The sequence below is a fragment of the Microtus pennsylvanicus genome, chromosome 8 (assembly GCF_037038515.1).
Source record: "Microtus pennsylvanicus isolate mMicPen1 chromosome 8, mMicPen1.hap1, whole genome shotgun sequence".
NCBI classification, from domain to species: domain Eukaryota; kingdom Metazoa; phylum Chordata; class Mammalia; order Rodentia; family Cricetidae; genus Microtus; species Microtus pennsylvanicus.
This window is the reverse complement of record NC_134586.1, coordinates 28017501-28035441: the sequence shown is the minus strand read 5'-3', so window position 1 is coordinate 28035441 and position 17941 is coordinate 28017501. Positions and strand designations below refer to the sequence as shown.

The 17941-nt window shown below is 44.7% G+C and overlaps 2 protein-coding genes across 16 annotated transcripts in view; one reads left to right on the top strand and one right to left on the bottom strand.

Annotated features, from left to right (window-relative positions):
* Positions 1-11419, bottom strand: part of Cacna1c (calcium voltage-gated channel subunit alpha1 C) — a 660622-nt gene extending 649203 nt beyond the window's left edge. For all 6 annotated transcript variants that reach the window (XM_075982990.1, XM_075982987.1, XM_075982992.1 and 3 more), the window contains exon 1: positions 11038-11419. In XM_075982990.1, the coding sequence (XP_075839105.1) occupies positions 11038-11176 (139 nt within the window). In that variant the 5' untranslated portion in view covers positions 11177-11419. The remainder of the gene's footprint in view (positions 1-11037) is intronic.
* The window catches only part of Dcp1b (decapping mRNA 1B), a 44096-nt gene that overhangs the window by 11765 nt on the left and 14390 nt on the right, over positions 1-17941 (top strand). For all 10 annotated transcript variants that reach the window (XM_075983000.1, XM_075982999.1, XM_075983008.1 and 7 more), the window contains 2 exons: positions 14117-14183; positions 16052-16187. In XM_075983000.1, coding sequence (XP_075839115.1) covers positions 14117-14183; positions 16052-16187 — 203 coding nt within the window. The remainder of the gene's footprint in view (positions 1-14116; positions 14184-16051; positions 16188-17941) is intronic.

Below are 17941 nucleotides of genomic sequence, written 5' to 3'. Positions count from 1 at the left end.
ACTGTCTCTAGGTATGTCCAGGATGGTGGTGAGCATCCACCTGGGACTGTTGACCTTAAAGTGTGGCTTGTCTGAAGGAACAGGACTGTGTGTTTAAAGCACACAGCATTTTTCAAAGTCCTAGCACAAGGAAAGGGAGGAAGGAAGAAAGGAAGGAAGGAAGGAAGGAAGGAAGGAAGGAAGGAAGGAAGGAAGGAAGGAAGGCCAACGTTAAAATGATAATATTTGGGTATAAGGCTAAATAAATAAAGTGTATTTTTAAATTTACTTTTACCTGCTTCTTTGTTATTTCTAATTTAAACTTTCCGGCGTGGCTCATCCCTGTGGGTCTTCTGTGGACGAGCCAGTGCTGCTTTCACTGGCCTTTTCCAGATGAGAAGTTGAGGCTTGGGGAGGAGCCAGCCCAGCCTGTGCTCCCACAGTGCTGGCCCTGGGTGCTAGTCCACACCCCTGCACTGCCTCCCGCAGTTAAGCATGACTACAAATGGAAGTCAGTCTTTGGGATCGCATGCGCTGGTATGGAAAAATGAAATCAGTTGAGCAGAGTGTGAAGGCAGTGTCTTCTCACTCTTCTGCGCTCATTTTGCTCCATTTTGTTCTCCTTAACGCCTGATGCTGATTGCCTTTGACGCCTGTTGTTTGGTCTTAGTTAACTTATCAGAGCTTTTCAGCCTCTGACATCCGAGGTCCACAGAGGGTTTATCACGCAGGCCGTCAGGTCTGGGTGCCTCTCAGTGTTTCCTGTAGCTCAGCTGGTTATGTAACAGTTGCATAGGCTTTTTTATAATGCCTCTGATAATGCCCCTTTGGACAGGGAGCCTGGCTTCATGCAAGCTTGTTTTCATGGTTACTTCCCCTTGGGGTCCGTACAGACCTCCAGAGGCTCTGGGCCTTTCACTTGCCATAGCTCGTGAATCATGTCTGCCATTGCAGTACAGTAGGGCCGCAAATGGTTCAGCGCAAGTTTTCTCAGAGAATCAGTAAAGAAAAAAAATTATTTGATAAGTAATTTTGAATTTTAATCAAACACAAAATAGATTACTTTGTTGTAGAAAAGAATTTGTAGTCTGAGCTTTATTGGAGTTTATTGAAATGATATTTGACCTAAGTGAGCTTTATTTATTTAGTGTGTGTGTATGTATTAGGGTTTTTATTGCTGTGAGGAGACACCATCACCACAGCAATTCTTATAAAGGAAAACATTTCATTGAAGTGGCCGCTTACAGTTCAGAGGTTCAGTCCGTTATCATGATAGGAGCGTGGCAGCACACAGGCAGACATGGTACTGGAGAAGGAGCTGAGAGTCCTACATCAGCAAGTCTGCAACAGCAAGTCGACTGGGACACTGGGCAGTATCCTGATCATACAAAACCTCAAAGCCCACCCCCACAGTGACACGCTTCCCCTAACAAGCCACACCTACAAGTAAGCACACCAACAAAGCCACACCTCCTGCCATTTTCTTTCAAACCACTACAGTGTGTGTGTGTGTCTGTCTGTCTGTGTGTGACATATAGATGTGCAAGGATGTACACCTGTGAGTACATGCAGAGACCAGAAGAAGATGTCAGAAATCTTCCTCTATTATTTCCTGTGTCCTCCTTTGAGCCAGCTTCTCTTACTGTGCTGGAAGCCTGTTGTTTTCTGGAGGATGGCTGGCCCACCAACCCCAGGAATGTGCCTGTCTTTAATACTTCCCCTCCTCCATCCTTGCACAGCTTTTTAAAATAAGATGTAAAAATCAAAAAAGATAGTTATTAAATCTGGAGTGATTGCATGCATTCATTCATTCAACAAACATTTACTGTCTGCCAGGAGCTGTGTTGGATTTTATATGGGCTATCCTATTAAATTCTTGTAACTTTTTCTTGGAAATTGTTTCCTGTTTTATCAATGAGGATAATGGGTCCGGAGAGATAGCTCAGCGGCTAAGAACTAGCTGCTCTTCTAGGGGACCTAGTTCAATTGCCAGTACCCACAAGTTGGCTCACAATAGTCTGTAACTTCAGTTCCAGGGACTTCAATTCCCTCTTCTGGCATATGTGGGCACCAGGCGTGCAAGTGGTGCACAGATATATACATGGAGGCAAAACACCTACACACATAACTTTGAAGAATAAAAAGTTCAGATATTTTGAGTGCTGAAATGGCAATCTAAAGGTTTAGATTTGAGATTTTCAGTTCTTTTCTGCTGGTCTAAGATCAAGTGTAGATTTGGAGTTTTCAGGTTGGAGATGAGTAACAGGTAAAGACTATGCAAATGTCCTTACATGAAAAAAAAACCCTGAAATCCTGAAACACTCTGGTCTCAAGCACTTCCCATAAGGAACATAGAGCCGCACTGCCAGTGCGAGGCCAGTGTTGATTAGGAAACTTAAAAAAAGGATCTATGCTCTGAAAAGTCTCCCTCCCCTTCTCTCCCGCTCTGATCCCATCTGCCTTCTCCCCTCTCTCTCCCCTTCCTTCCCTTCCTCTTCCCCTGACCCGTGAACCCCAGGGCCTTGGGTATGATGGACAAGCACTACAGCCCTTAGCCACACCACAGACCTGAAAGTCTCTCGTGTTAACTGCCTGGCAGCGTGAGTCCTGCGCTAGGGTGAGCAAGCAGAGGAGCCAGTGGGACCCACGTCTCCCCTTCATCTGCAGTGACTCCTTGTTTCTGTCACGAATTCACTTTAAATAGCCAACTTTCCAGCAGAGATGCAGTTTTCTAATATCTTTTCTGCAATTCTTTCCCTGAAACAGCATATGACAAGTAATCAATAGTTTTAAAATATAATTTTAAGCATTTTATTGATGGCTATTATAAAATACCTACTTTTTTATTCCAGAGCTTTGGCTAAATTGTGCCTGCATATATACACCCACAATAAATAACAGCAGTAAGAAAGTCAAATTTACAAATAAGTGTTGGGCATAATTTGGAGGGAGCATTACTCAGTATACTTAGAATGTGTTCTGAAAAACCTTGGCCATTTATGCTACCATAAATCAGTAAGTTACTATGTAGGCATGAGGAGTACATTTCAGGTCACCTGTGGACAGAGACTGTATCTTATATTTTAAATGTGTTCTGTGATTCCACATGGGCCCAGAAAATGAATGGATCAGGATAAGAAATAGACATATTGGGGCTGGAGAGATGGCTCAGAGGTTAAGAGCATTGCCTGCTCTTCCAAGGGTCCTGAGTTCAATTCCCAGCAACCACATGGTGGCTCACAACCATCTGTAATAGGGTCTGGTGCCCTCTTCTGGCCTGCGGGCATGCACACAGACAAAATATTGTATACATAATAAATAAATAAATATTTAAAAAAAGAAAAAAGAAGAAAAAAAAGAAATAGACATGCACAGTAGACTAGAAGTAATTTCCAAATCATTTGTACCAACTCCAGAATTGTTTGGGGTGTGTGTGTGTGTGTGTGTGTGTGTGTGAGAGAGAGAGAGAGAGAGAGAGAGAGAGAGAGAGAGAGAGAGAGAGAGAGAATGAGAGAGAGAGAGAGAGAGAGAGAGAGAGAGAGAGAGAGAGAGAGAAAGAATGAGAGAGAGATGTCTAATGATTTTGTCTCAAATTCTAATCAGTGTGCTCAAGACAAAGTGTTGACGATTCTGCTTGGAGTGATTGATTTATAATGGCCACGGGGTTGCCCGGCTTTCAGAAATTCTTCCCTATTCCCCACCTCATGGTCAGCGTGACAGTTCTACCTCTCAGACTAATACAAAGCAATTACCAAGGCTGAATTGTGTGGTTCCCTCAGGGATTTGAGTTTTTGTTTGTTTGTTTGTTTTGTTTCTTTAGGCAGGGTTCCCCTGTACACCCTGGCTGTCCTGGAACTTGCTATGTAGGCCATGCTGGCCTGGAACTCACAGAGATCCACCTCCCTCTGCCTCTTGGTTCTGATTTAGGCTTCTTAAGCCCTCTAGATTTCAAGATATTTAGAGCAATAAAGGTCTTCCAGCTCAGCGGGTTCTAAGGCCCTGAGACTTGTAACCTCTAACCTTAGAATCACTTAGGGTCGGTATAAAAGCAGCTGAAATGTTAAAAACAAACCCCGTGGAAACAGACTGCAGAGAAAGTGAAAGCCTCATTATCCACCCATAGACAGCTTGGCTTATTTCCTTTCATTTTAGGATATTTGCTGATATATTGATATTCCCAAGAGTGCATTTTTAATTTTTAGATTTATTTATTTAAATGTATATGAATATCTTACTTGCATGTATGTCTGTTTACCACGTACAACCCTGGTGCCTATAGAGGTCAGAAAAGGGCACTGGATCCTCGAACTAGCGTTACAGATGGTTTTGAGCCACCATCTCATCCTCTATAAGAGCAGCAAGTGCTCCTAACCACTGAGCACCTCTCCAACCCTCTCAAGTAGTCATTTTTAATCCTGTTTGAGTCATGGAATTGGATGATTCTTCCCCGCTTTCCTCCCTCCTTCCCTCCTACCCACCTCCTTCCCCTTTTTTTGATTGTATGCTTTAGATTGCCTTTCATGCGCCAGGTGTTGTTCTAAGGTCCATGCTTTGTGCTTCGCCTTCCGAATGTCTATGCACGCCATTGTACAGACTTAAATTCTAGGAATGCAATTGAACTTCTCAAGCCATCTAAGGTCAGCGCACATCTTTAACTAGACAGCTAAAAGTCCTTGACATCCTTTTAAGACAGGAACCTGATATTTGCCAGAATAACAATAGCATGCTTTTCTCTTCTGGATCCGCCCAGGAAGTAATATAAGATCCTCATGGGAAACTCATCCAAGGCACAAATACTGTGGAGGAGGAGACAGAGACCTTGACTCTTCATATGCAGTCAGAATAGGAACCTCTACATAGAGGCTCTTATTATATGTGGTAGGTGTGCTTGCTGCCCTCAGTAACCTTCAAGGACTCTAGTGTGCTTCATAATTGGAGAGGAAGAAGGCCCCTAAAGTTACAACTTAGTATATGCTCAGTGTCTTAGAGTTTCTATCGCTGTGAAGACACCATGACCATCACAACTCTTATAAAGGAAAACATTTAATTTGGAGTGACTCACTTACAATTCAGAGGTTCATTCGGTTATCATCGTGGTGGGACATGGCAGTGTGCAGGCAGACATGGTGCTGGAGAAGTAGCTGAGAGTCCTGCATCTTTCAGGCAACAGGAAGTGGCAGTATATTGAACATATGTGAGACCCCAAAGCCTGCCTCCACAGTGACATACTTCCTCCAACAAGACAGCATCTCCTGTTAGTGCCTCTAGCTTTGGGGGCCATTTGCTTTCAAACCACCACACTCAGTGCATCTCAGTTGGTGTCTTTAAGCCACCATTTCCATTCCAGGTGAGAAGCCTAGCTCTTTATTATGGCTCTTGCACAGAGCTGGCACACTGTAACGAGTGATTAAGGAGTGCACACCTCCTCCAGCTCAAGCGATGAACCATCCCTCTGGCTTTAAATCCAGAATTACCGTTTGTTCAGTCAGTACTCGGCTCATGCTGAAGGGATGGAAATGCTAAAGGAGACAATTGGTGTAAAACCTGGCATTCTGTCAATTACAGAACGCTCCAGAAGATGGCAAGTAAGGCAGTGCTTCACTTTTGAGTACTGGGCGTCCTAATTTTGGTTTCCACGCATCACAGCTCCTGTGACGGTTCCTCTCGGCATCTCACAAGCCATTCTCCTTTCTGTCAGCACCCAGCTGAAGGACTCTGCACTTCCACTGTAGGATGTCAGGGGGCTTGTGGATAGGACTTTGTGAATCTAATGGGAATGTACAGATCTTGGAGCTCACTCACTGAATAATATTGGCGTGCTTGGGGGAGGAGGAGTCTGTGAGACAGAGTGACGCATTACAGCTAGTACACAGCTATCGTGGAGTAACATCTAAACGAAGCCACTGTGTTTTGTTCTCAGCCATACAGATGCAAGATTCTTGGCATTACAAGGAAATACGCTCGCATAGTGTGCTGCTTCCATTCATATGCTGCCTTTGTGGCTTGTAGTTGCACCATCTTCTGTATTTTGTTTGAGGGAGCCAAATTGGCTAGGAGAAAAGCCTAAATCTTGGCAGAGAAAAACCATATTTCAGAACGTTCCCCTCCATGCTTTCTGAGAGAAGCGTCCTTCCCTCTCCCTGCCTCAGCACACAGGGAGCGGGCAATATGGCTGCACAGTATTGGTGGACATTTTGCATTCTATTTTTCTATTGCTGATTTTTGTTCAAAAAAAATCACAAGATGATTTCGTATAATCATGTTGATTCCAGAAGGCATCTTATATTTATTTTATATTTGGATCCAAAAGCAAGCAAGCAATTAGGCCGTGAGCTGGTGTTGGAATCATTCCATACACAACCCCTAGTTCTTCTCTCAGAACAGAACCCAACATGACTTGTTTTCAACAGGAAGGCTTTAGGAACACTCAGTATCTCCTGTGTTCACGTAGATAAAGGTCAGAATCACAGACGTACAGAGCCTCTGATCTGCTGCTCTCGTTAGTGGCTACAGAGCCTCTGATTGGCTCCTCCCATTATTGGCACAGAGCCTCTGATTGGCTCCTCCCATTATTGGCACAGAGCCTCTGATGTACTCCTCCCATTAGTGGCACAGAGCCTCTGATTGGCTCCTCCCATTATTGGCACAGAGCCTCTGATGTACTCCTCCCATTAGTGGCACAGAGCCTCTGATGTACTCCTCCCATTAGTGGCACAGAGCCTCTGATGTACTCCTCCCATTATTGGCACAGAGCCTCTGATGTACTCCTCCCATTAGTGGCACAGAGCCTCTGATTGGCTCCTCCCATTATTGGCACAGAGCCTCTGATGTACTCCTCCCATTAGTGGCACAGAGCCTCTGATTGGCTCCTCCCATTAGTGGCACAGAGCCTCTGATTGGCTCCTCCCATTAGTGGCACAGAGCCTCTGATTGGCTCCTCCCATTATTGGCACAGAGCCTCTGATGTGCTCCTCCCGTTAGTGGCACAGAGCCTCTGATTGGCTCCTCCCATTAGTGGCACAGAGCCTCTGATGTACTCCTCCCATTAGTGGCACAGAGCCTCTGATTGGCTCCTCCCATTATTGGCACAGAGCCTCTGATTGGCTTCTCCCGTTAGTGGCACAGAGCCTCTGATTGGCTCCTCCCGTTAGTGGCACAGAGCCTCTGATTGACTCCTCCCATTATTGGCACAGATCCTCTGATTGGCTCCTCCCGTTAGTGGCACAGAGCCTCTGATTGGCTCCTCCCGTTAGTGGCACAGAGCCTCTGATTGACTCCTCCCGTTAGTGGCACAGAACCTCTGTGCCAAACTTCAGCAGCTTTTCAGTGATCTACTGATGGTTTTGAGTTAAACTGCCTCAGCAAAGCTGCACTGTCATCATCAAATGCTGGATTAAATCATCTGACTCAAATATGAAGAAGTCTGTGCTTTGGAACTTTTTTTTTGAGGAGAACAATTTTTGACCTAGAAAAATGTTGTTTTATGTTCGTCTTTAAGCATCACAAACTCTATTATGAGACAGGACTTATTCCCCTTTGTTGACACTCATTTATGATAACAGCATTTCAGGGTTATTGGAATAATTAAGGTAACTTAGGTGTACGTAAGCTCAAGGTTATCGTTACCACATGTGACAAGCCTGTGTGTGTCATAGTTGTTAGCTGCACCCAATCCTAGTGATTGTGTATAAGGAAGAGAACTGTGCTCTTGGTCTCCCAGTTGCCAGTGGGAGTAGTAGGCAGGCAAGAAGAATGATGGGTAGAACTGTTGCGGTCATAAACACACATAAAATAAGTACATTGGTGCCTGCCCAGCTCCAGGTCAATGGAATGTCTTTTCTAGAAACTCACATCTGAGTGGCAAAGTCCTGTCACTGAGACTTACACCTAAGAATAACAAAGTCAACTCTCAGCAATGTTAGAAGGCTATACAGGCTTCTGAGGAGCAGCTGCCTGCTCTCTGGTAGTGTGGGTCCTTTGGCAGAGGACTCCTGCCTATCTGGTCCATGGTTAGTTAAGCCAGAACTGATGTTAACCATGGCAAGCATTATTGGTAATGAAGTCTTTGGTAGACACTGGTAGACTGACTATACGCGCTGCTCTCTGTCCTGCATTGTCGGAGACCTCCAGGAGCTGCGGTCTGAGCTGGGGAGAGATGTGTAGATGCCTAAGTAGCATGCTTTTAGTGCAAGGATGCACAGAAAGACTGGAGTAAAGAAAAACCACGAAAGTTTATCCCTGGAAGAGTGAAGAAGATAGGATGCATTCTCAAGGATAAATAGAAGCTCAGAGACATGCAGAAATGTTTTAGGGTATCCATTTGGTATTTTGACTCAGATTTTGAAATTTATCAGCAAAATTATGAATGAAGTGGAGATAAACAAGTGGTCAATAATTGTTACTATTAACCTAAGGTTTTCCTAATTCTGAATTTCTTTTAGGTGTGTCTTTACCCTGTTAGACTCCTTAGAGTAAATGAAGTAACTTTCCCCTGAGAGAAAGTAAATGTGGAATTTAGTGTCTGGCAAAGATTGCTCTGACCTTGACATGGTGTCAAGTCTCCCTGGTGAGGAGGACAGTGACCCAGAGGAGGTTAGGAAGTCTGATGACACATGTAATCTTTGATATATATGAAGCTTTCTAAAAGCTAGCTACAACTTTTACTTTTAAAGTAGCAAGTTCTTATTGGTGGTTGGAAATGCGTATTTTTTTCAAATTAACATAATTCTTTGGTATAGGGTTTTGAAATATTTAGTTTTAATAGCATTAGCATTCTAAAAACAGTTCATTTATTTGGAATGGGGAGTTTGTTTTTACTACTCGGGTTTCTACTGTTTGCTCCTAGTGTTCAGTGGTATCATTTAAGAGTAACCGTTTCTCATCGGCTGTGGACCTTCCAGTTTCCCAAGATCATGGGTCAGGACTGCTGATTTGTGAGGTGCAGTAAAACTGTGTCGTATGAAGAGAACCAGACCCAGGGCCAAAGATAACAGTGCTATGTGGCTGCTCTGGGGCCAGTGGAGATTTTGTTTTACAAGATGTGTCCGTGTTTGGTCAGTAAAGCCAGAGCGGAAGGTGAATGAAAGAGCATTACGTTAAAGACATGGAAGGGCGCGCCAAAGGGACGCGGAGTTTGTACAGCGTTCCAGGTGGGAGAAGGGGCAGAAGATTGGGGCTGATGCGGAGCCAGCAGCCACAGCCTCAGTTCCCCGTCTGTGGACCCAGGACCTAGGCCTCAGGTGCCACTCTAGAGCTTTCTGCTGTAAACACTGCCACGGATACAAGTCTCACCTCCCTCTCTCCTTCCCTTTCTCTCTCCCTCTCTTCCCCCTCCCTCCCTCCCCCCACTCTCATTTCCTTTCTTATTCTGAAAGTCCCGGCCAACTCTACAAATTTCAGATAATCCACAAAGTAAGATAACTGTGAGGTCGCAGCCAGCCTGGACTGCGCAGTGAGTGGCTTTCCAGCCGTGGCTACAAAGCGAAGCCCTGTCCAGGCTGCTGACCCGAGTCCCTTCCCTGGCTGGTTGTCCTCTGCACAGGGTGCACCTTTGTGCCCACACACACGTACACACAAATAAACAAAATGTTATCAAATGAGAAGAAGCCCAAACACAGACTAATTCCAGTCTTTCCTAGGCAAGCTTAGACGTCAGATCAAAGCATGTAAACGTTTCTTGAAACTTTGTGTATCAAATTTGGAGGTCCGGCATATTCTAGACAATATAAGTTCAACGCAAAAATCCTTTGGTTGGCTCATGAGTCTTGTGTTGCCGCAGAGGCTCCTGTGAGGGAGTCCCTGAGCTGCACACTCCTAGTGGCTGACTCCCTCTCTAAAACGTGTTCAGACTTTCAGAAGGGTGGGTGCTATGTGTGTGCTTCCTCCAGCCTCTCGGAAGTAAACTTCTTCAGCATGGCCAAACAAACAACAGCTCGAACTGGGTAAATGAGACAGTAAATTAAAAAAAAAATACTGTATTTGAACAAAGTCCACTAAACAAGTGTTTACACCAGTTATACACTGGGCTAGAGATTACTACTACTCCACTCATTTGAGGAAGACAAGAACGTAGTGGGGTCTGAGAGACTCACATTGTTTTGAGTTATGCTCAAATGCCCCTCGTTTGCAGATCTGATGTCTGCCAGGTTCCCAATAGAGAGAACTGAGAGCGTTCAAAGTCAAATGAATGGCCCGGCCCTTTTACAGGAGTAAGTGAAAAGGGAAAAGGAAGGAAGGGGGGGAAGGAGGGAGGGAGGGAGGGAGGAAGGAAGGAAGGAAGGAAGGAAGGAAGGAAGGAAGGAAGGAGAGACGGAAAAGGAGGAGGCTTGCAGGTGAGGAAGCATAGTAAAACCAGACCTCCCATTTAAAGTCTGCTATACATCCCTTAACGCCTGTTTATACACTTAGCTATATAGGTATATGCTTTCTTCTAAAATCTCAGCCTTGATCCTTATTAAATGGTTTTGAGTTGAAAAATACTTGGCATAAAATAGGGAACAAATGGTCAGTGTCTCAAAGGGTCATATGAAATGAAAACATTTATTAGGAGCACAAACAGGATGAGGCGGGTCCTATTCTCATTCATCCAGAGCGAACTGCTGTGCTGTACTAATGGGAGTCAGTGGGTGCAGGTGAGGGTGGGCACTGAAGTGACATCTGATGCCGCCTCTAATGGCCGCTCGATTGGCTTTCCGGGTTCCTACTGAAGAAACTAAAGAATTGTGGCCATTATCAAGTTCAGTCAGCTTGCTCACCCTTGTCTGTATGTGCCCACACAACCCAGACGTGGGCTGGAATATGGAAGGTTTGCACTCCTCAGTCTCTCTCAAGGAACTGAAAGAATATAGGAGACGGGTATCTTACCCCCAGAAAGTCTGTTTTCTGTGGAGAATTGTCCAAGCATGACATGGGGAAAGGGCAGTGCCAAGCAGACCTCACCCAGTGCGGCGGGAGGTCTCAGTTAAACCCAAGGATTGCATAGACAGGCAAGAGCACGTGCTGGGGAGCCTTCTAAGGTCCTGTTTCAGGGGGATGCTCAGCAGGCTCCCCTTTTCTTACCTCCAGGAGAGATGTAGAAACAGTTGAGTTGAGCTTCGCGTACCACCTTGCCCTTGAACTTCCCCTCCGTTTCCTCAGACTGGTGACTGGAAAGTGGCTGGTATGGGGGGGTGGACGGCTGAACAAAGGCTCGAATCATTATGACTTGCAGTTGGCTGCTAGCCGCTACTTTCACGACTAAACAATTATCCCACTTGTAATTTTCCCCCTGTACTTTTTAAAAACTCAGAACCAACTTCTGTGGCCACCTTGGAGGGCCATAAAAGCTCACAGGGCCCTAGCGCTCTGCTGTGAACTCCGGCTTCAACTTTCAGGTTTGGGATTCTGAAAACGCGCCTCCTCTCGCGGTTCTCCTCTGCGGCCTCGGTCTGCCTGTGCTGCTGCCTTCAGACCTGTGCAGAGACAAGCCCTTCCCCTGTGGAGCCCTTGGATGGAAATGTGAGGCAAATGGCTTCTGTCAGCTTGTCAGCTCATCACCTCCTGAAGGCCTGACGAGTCCTGGTCTTTGTGTATCACCATGAGCTGTCTGGCACAGCCTCTTGTGTGGAAGGGTGATAGGCCTGGTGGGGGTGGAGGCCTGGGCCCATGATGCGGAGAACTGGAGCTGGAATGTGCACTTCCATGGATGCACAGTGCCGCTGAGCTGCAAAACTATTTTAAGGAGAAGAAAGCACAGGCCCAGTCCTCTATCTTGGTGCTCCTTTTAGTAGCCAGGAATGCTGGGAAATTTGTGTTTTCTCGTCCCCTCCCCTTGCCTGTTTAAACCTATGTTCAAGCTAAACATTAACTGGATAAAGACAGTTTTTCAGATGATCCCAGTTGAATGGTAAAAAACCATGTTGCCTCATAGATAAACCTCCATGAGGTACAAAATCACAACCCTGGTATTTCCCTCATTCCACTTTAACATTCGAGGGTTTTTTGTTGTGTTTCTGCCCTAAACCTGTGTGTCAGCATCTCATGCTAATGAAGATGTCAGAAGGCTTTTGTTCATGCCAGCAATTTCCCTGGCATCCTGCCCTTAATGGAACTGTAGTTCTGTATGTCAGATGTCACACAGGAGGAAGAATGGCACCTGGAATGCTTGTTAGTATAGTTTCCCACGAAGACACACATTGCCACCTTCTCTGCCACCGGGCTTTAGTTTCTGATTGTACCGTGAGTTTCTGACGGTACAATTTAGTCCCCCAAAAAGGAAAGATTTCACTGTGGTCAGACAGTTCAAATGGTCTACCACACCTGTTGTAACAGAGACAGAGAAGTCAGGTTCATGGGACTCAGTGCAGTCCATGTAGATTCCTCACGGGCTGACTGCTAGTGATCCATGTAGAATCCTCATGGACCGAGTGTCAGTGATCCAGCCTGACCTTCCAAGAACAAGAGGACAGGGGTCTTTAGCGATTCTGAGTGGGGAGTGACTTCTGGTAGATGGGAAGTAGCCTTAAATCTCAGTTTCCAGAATAACATTTAATCTTGACGCTAAGGTCTTATTTTGATGTGAAAGCACTGAGCACATTGAATTGAGAACATGGATGTTCTCGTTTTTCCTAGGTTTGTCATAGCGCTGTGGAGGGATGTGTGTGTGTCTCCATTGCAGAGAGTGACCTGGTTGAGAAAGCCTAGGGTTTCATCTTCATTTGCCCCTACCACATGTAGGGTCTGAGGTCAAGGTTCTGCATACACGGTGGAGTGATGGCTCAGGGATAATAAGAGCATTTTCTGCTTTTCAAGAAAGCCAGATCTGGTTCCCAGCACCCACATCTGGAAGCTCAGCCATCTGCAGCTCCAGTTCCAATGGATCTGACACCCTTTCTGGCCTATGCATGTGATTGCGTGTGTGTGTGTGTGTGTGTGTGAGCGCGCTTGTGCGCACGTGCGCGCGCGCGCGCGCGCGCGCACACACACACACACACCTTTTAAAAGGATTCTGCATGTACTTGATCAGTTCAGAAATGAAGTTTAAAGCCTCAGTGCTGACTTTGGCAAGTCAGTGATTGCATTCATAAAGCTTCTTTTTGATGCCTGCCTAAACTAGCTTTAAAAAGACATTTCCTGTGCTTTCGGATATTTATATCAGTGCTGTCCTAAGGGAGAAAGCTTGTGTCTGGGCACTGGTGAGATAAATGAGCAAAAAAAAAAGGTGTTCTTAGACTATCATAGCTATCTTTAAATAAAATATAAGCTTTGAAAGTTTAAATTTTTTGTTTTTCTTTAAAATACTTTTTTGCTACTTTTCATTACTCTATCATGATATTGCTGCTATTTTCAGTGAAGTTTTTTAATGTCCATGTAGTTTGCCTATTATTTATATGATTATTTGCCTAGAAGACCAGGACCTCAACTAGATATTTACAAGTGTGCCCTGCAACTGTGTTAGCCTCCACCACAAAAACGATGGCACTAGATACATACTAAATTTAATAGACAACTACTGTGAAAAATTACTAACTGAATCATTTGCAGTCATGCTGCGTTTCTGTTTGCTGCTGAATGACCACACCACAGTCATACCTAACTTTCCAACATTTGCAGATTTTTTTGCATGGCCATTTCAAAATGAAATTTATTTTTAAAATATATTTTTCTAGTTCCCTATCCTAATAACTCACTGCCAATTTTTCAGTTAACATATTCTTTAAAGACGGAGAGGGAAGGAGATTTCTAGGCATAATTTGAGCATCAGGTTTCTGAATATTTAAAAATAAAGATGAAATGTGTTTGTGAAATGTGCAAATGGAATATAGAAACAATGAAGTCTCAAAGCCAAGAAGTTTAGAAATCCTGATCTCGTTTTCAATCTGTAGCCACTGTGTAAGCAGCGCTTACCAACCGCCTGTCGAGCCAGAGGCTGCACGTTAGGGAGGCAGGCTTCAGTGTGGGCACAGACTCACCGGCCTTCCAGGACAGATGCTTTTCTTTTTGACATGGAACTCCAATGACTGGTTTCATTTATTTAATAATAAATTGAATGAATCCATTGCATAGCTAATTATATATTTTTCCTCTAAGACAGAAAGGGAACTTCATCCTGTGACTGTGAAGATGCTTATGGCTTGTTCCATGTGTTCTTTTTTTCCAGTGTCCATTTATGGAATTTGGTTTTATGATAAGGAAGAGTGCCAAAGAATTGCAAAATTGATGAAAAAGTAAGTATTAAAAGGCCAAGTGTTTCCTGGTACCCAGAGCTTTGACTCATATTTCTAAGTATGTGAAGCAACACTAACTTTACCAGGAAGTGTTTCTCAGCCATCATCTTCAACATGATCCCCTAGTCACTGGACACTGCTTGCTATTCTAGGCCCACCATCTGCATAAGGTGCCTGATTATTCTTCCCCATGTGCTGTACGTGGTTAGTTCCATGTGGAGGTTTTCTATGGCGTTTTCTTCAATTGTCACTAGGTAGTATTTTCTCTGGATGTGTCCAACCATAAAAAGAACATTCAGAGTCGTCCTGAAAGGCTGCCCCCAAGCCTTTAACGCCCTCCACTTCCTTCCTGCTCTTTAACAGCTTCCCAAACTGTGTTTGTAATTCAGAACCCCCAGTGCCTCAAAGACCAAGTTCTCATCTCTGGGAAAGTCAGAATCCGTGTTAGTTTAGTAATTAGTACACAATTTCTCCCACCCTCTCTTTCTCTCCCTCCCCCCCTCCCTCTCCCCTACCCCTTCCCACCCCTTCCTCACCTGCGGGTTCTGAGACTCTCCTACATCCTATCTGACTTTCTTACTCTTGGCTTCCCTAGTTTGCATCTAACGGGGACCCAGGGTGAGACTGGTGGACTGACCAGTTATGGACTTGGCCGCTCAGTTTTGCCGCTGTTTATGCAAATGGCCAAGAACCTCAGAATGAAGTGAGTTTTTGCAGCTGGGTGTCTGCCTAGTGCAGCTGATCCCCCACATGAGCGTGGTGCTCTGTCTGCAAAGAACTAGAATTCACTCCTAAAAGGGGCATTGAAATGGAAAGATGACCCCTCCCCACTGAGATGAAAAGATGACCCTCCCCGCCCCCACAAGAAACTGAAAACCAGGGAACACATTCTTACAAATAAAATTGACTTGTGAAATTCTTGCTTGTGAGAGCTAATTTTAGGCAACCAGCTCAAGTCCCAGATGGTGATTAAGTGTGCTCAAACTGGTATTTACCACCATAACAACTAGTTCCTTAAACATTTCATGTTGTTGTAAATTGTTCAAGGGATAATAATAGCAGGATTTCATATGGATTAAAAAATACCCTGTCGCCCAGCCAAGAGGTCACTGTAAGCTGGTAGCATCTGTAGTGACTGCCTAACAGCTCAGGCAGGAAAATGATTGATTTTTACCAGCAATGAGCAGTTGATTCGTGAAGACTCAGATCCCTTCTCTAGTTAGAATAAACTCTCCCGGTAGCTTCCCAGGTCTTACTTTACCATTAACTTTGTGGCTTTAACAAAGGAATTGGAGCTGAAATTCAAAGCAAGCAAAGAGGAGGGTTTTGGTTTTGGTTTGTTGTTTTGTTTATGTTTTCCTGCAGCACATAAGACCACGTGGTCAGTGTTAGCATGGGACTTTTGTGGTACCTCCAAATTACCAGAGAACTGCAAGATGCGAGGTGGTCCAGTCCATCTTGCTTGACCTCCAGGTATTTGGAGAGGAAGAGAATCTGTGCCATGCTGGTCATCCCTGCTGAATGTTTGTTTCTTGTAAGGTTTCTCCCATGGTCAGTGGCAGCTCCGCTACCGCAGTGTGGAAGCAGCTGTGACTGCCATGTCCCACAGTGAGCAGTCTGTGTTTGCCGCTCTCTTCACAGAAGCAGGTGGGGCAGGCTGTCAGCCCAGGCATTGCTTGCTCACTCCTACGCTGGATTTGCCTGTGTGGCCAGTTGACTCAAGACCTCATCTCTCATTTTCTGTTTCAAAAGCCTGAGCAGCCTTTCTGCGATGGCTCTGATGGGATGAGAGCGCTTGGGAGAGAGCTGGAGTGAGAGCATTGGTTTTGACTTTAGTTTCCTGATCTTCATTTCCCTTGCTGTTCCAGCCTCACTCAGTGCGAACAGCTGAAGGCCTGTCATGGTGCTGGAGCAGGATCCTCCCCAGTGAGCCTGAGTTCAGGAGGGGGTAGAGAAGTGGATATCTTACAGATGCTCATGAAGGCCAAGGATGAGTACACAAAGGTGGGTCTCTGTTCTTCCTGGCGGTCATGCTTCACCACAGCGACAAGATCGTCACTGAGAAAGACTCAAGGCTCTGCGAAAGCCAACTGGGGGAGATCGAGAGGTTCACTTTTAGTAGGACTGTAGACTGTTTTCTACAGTAAAATAAAAGATAGCCCAAGAAGTCAACAGCCTCCACACAAGCAAATCGTATTCAGTTAGAGGACTTAATACATTTACAGTAGCAACACGTAAACAAGTCATGTCTTCATTGGTGGGGCAGGCCCAGAATCCCACAATCTGGAAGCTGAAGCAGGGGGACGGTGAGTTTCCAACCAGCCTGGACTACAAAGTGAGATTTATCTCAAAACCTCAAAGCATGTGCCCCAGCAACATGGTTCGGTGGGCAGTGAACCTGCTACCAAGCCCTATGACCTGAGTTTGATCCCTGGGACCAACATGGTGGAAGGAGAAAGCTGACTTCCACAAGTTGTCCTCTGACCTCCACACATGCGCTGTGGTACCCTCCACATGAATAAATGAAAGGTAATAAAACTGCTAATCAAAACAAAAGGCATAAAAGTAGACGGAAGTATCTGCCCTGTTGTTAGCTAAGGATTAGATTGAATGTGGGGGCTGGAGAGGTGGCTCAGTGGTTAAGAGCACTGGCTGCTTTCCCAGAGGACCCAGGTTCAATTCCCAGAACCCACATGACAGGTCACGGCTGTCTGTAACTCCAGTTCCAGGGGTTCTGACACCTTTGCACCAATGCACATAAAATAAAATTAAATAAATAAAAATAAAAAAATTAAAAATAAAGATTGAATTAAAGCTGTCAGTTCTCTTAACTCCGAGGTGATTTCTAAGTAAATGCCACTGTTTTCTTCTCCTTTTCCAGGAACAGGTGAACTGGTAGAAAGGGGGAAATAGGCAAGCAAGAGTAGTGGGGAATTGGGAGAGGGGTGCTGTAAAAAACCAGCAGTATTGACTGGAGATAAAGTAGGGGGTCATGAAGCAGCTGTACTTGATGCTAAAAATTGGTTATGAAAATTTAGGATACTGTGGATTATTAGAATTGAACATGTAGGATACTGTAGACTGTTGGTATTTATACATAGTACCAGCTAGATAAACAGGAAAGCTGAAGTACAGAATTCAAACTGTGCCTCAAACCACAACCCAAGAAAAATCTCAAATGTGTAAGAAAATTCAGGTTCCAGAAGAAAACTTACTTGGAACTTTTTGCAATCTAGGAAAAAAGAATTATTTTTAACTGTGCCTTAAAACTTAAAACCAATTAATTTCAACTATATAAAAAATTAATATGTTAGCCGGGCAGTGGTGGCGCACGCCTTTAATCCCAGCACTTGGGAGGCAGAGGCAGGCGGATCTCTGTGAGTTCAAGACCAGCCTGGTCTACAGAGCTAGTTCCGGGACAGGCTCCAAAGCCACAGAGAAACCCTGTCTCAAAAAAAAAAAATTTAATATGTTGAAAGTTTTTTAAAATAAATAAAAACAACAACAACAAAACAAACGGCTGGACAGTAGTGGCGCACACTTTTAATCCCAGCACTCGAAAGGCAGAGGCAAATGGATCTCTGTGAGTTTGAGGCCAGCCTGGTCTACAAACCGAGTTCCAGGACAGCCAGAACTGTTACACAGAGAAACCCTGTCTCCAAAGACAAAAACAGAACAAAACAAACAAGTAAAATGAAATGTAACAAATGAGAAGAAATATTGACACCTAAAAACTAAGAAGTGGGTTAAATCCCTTT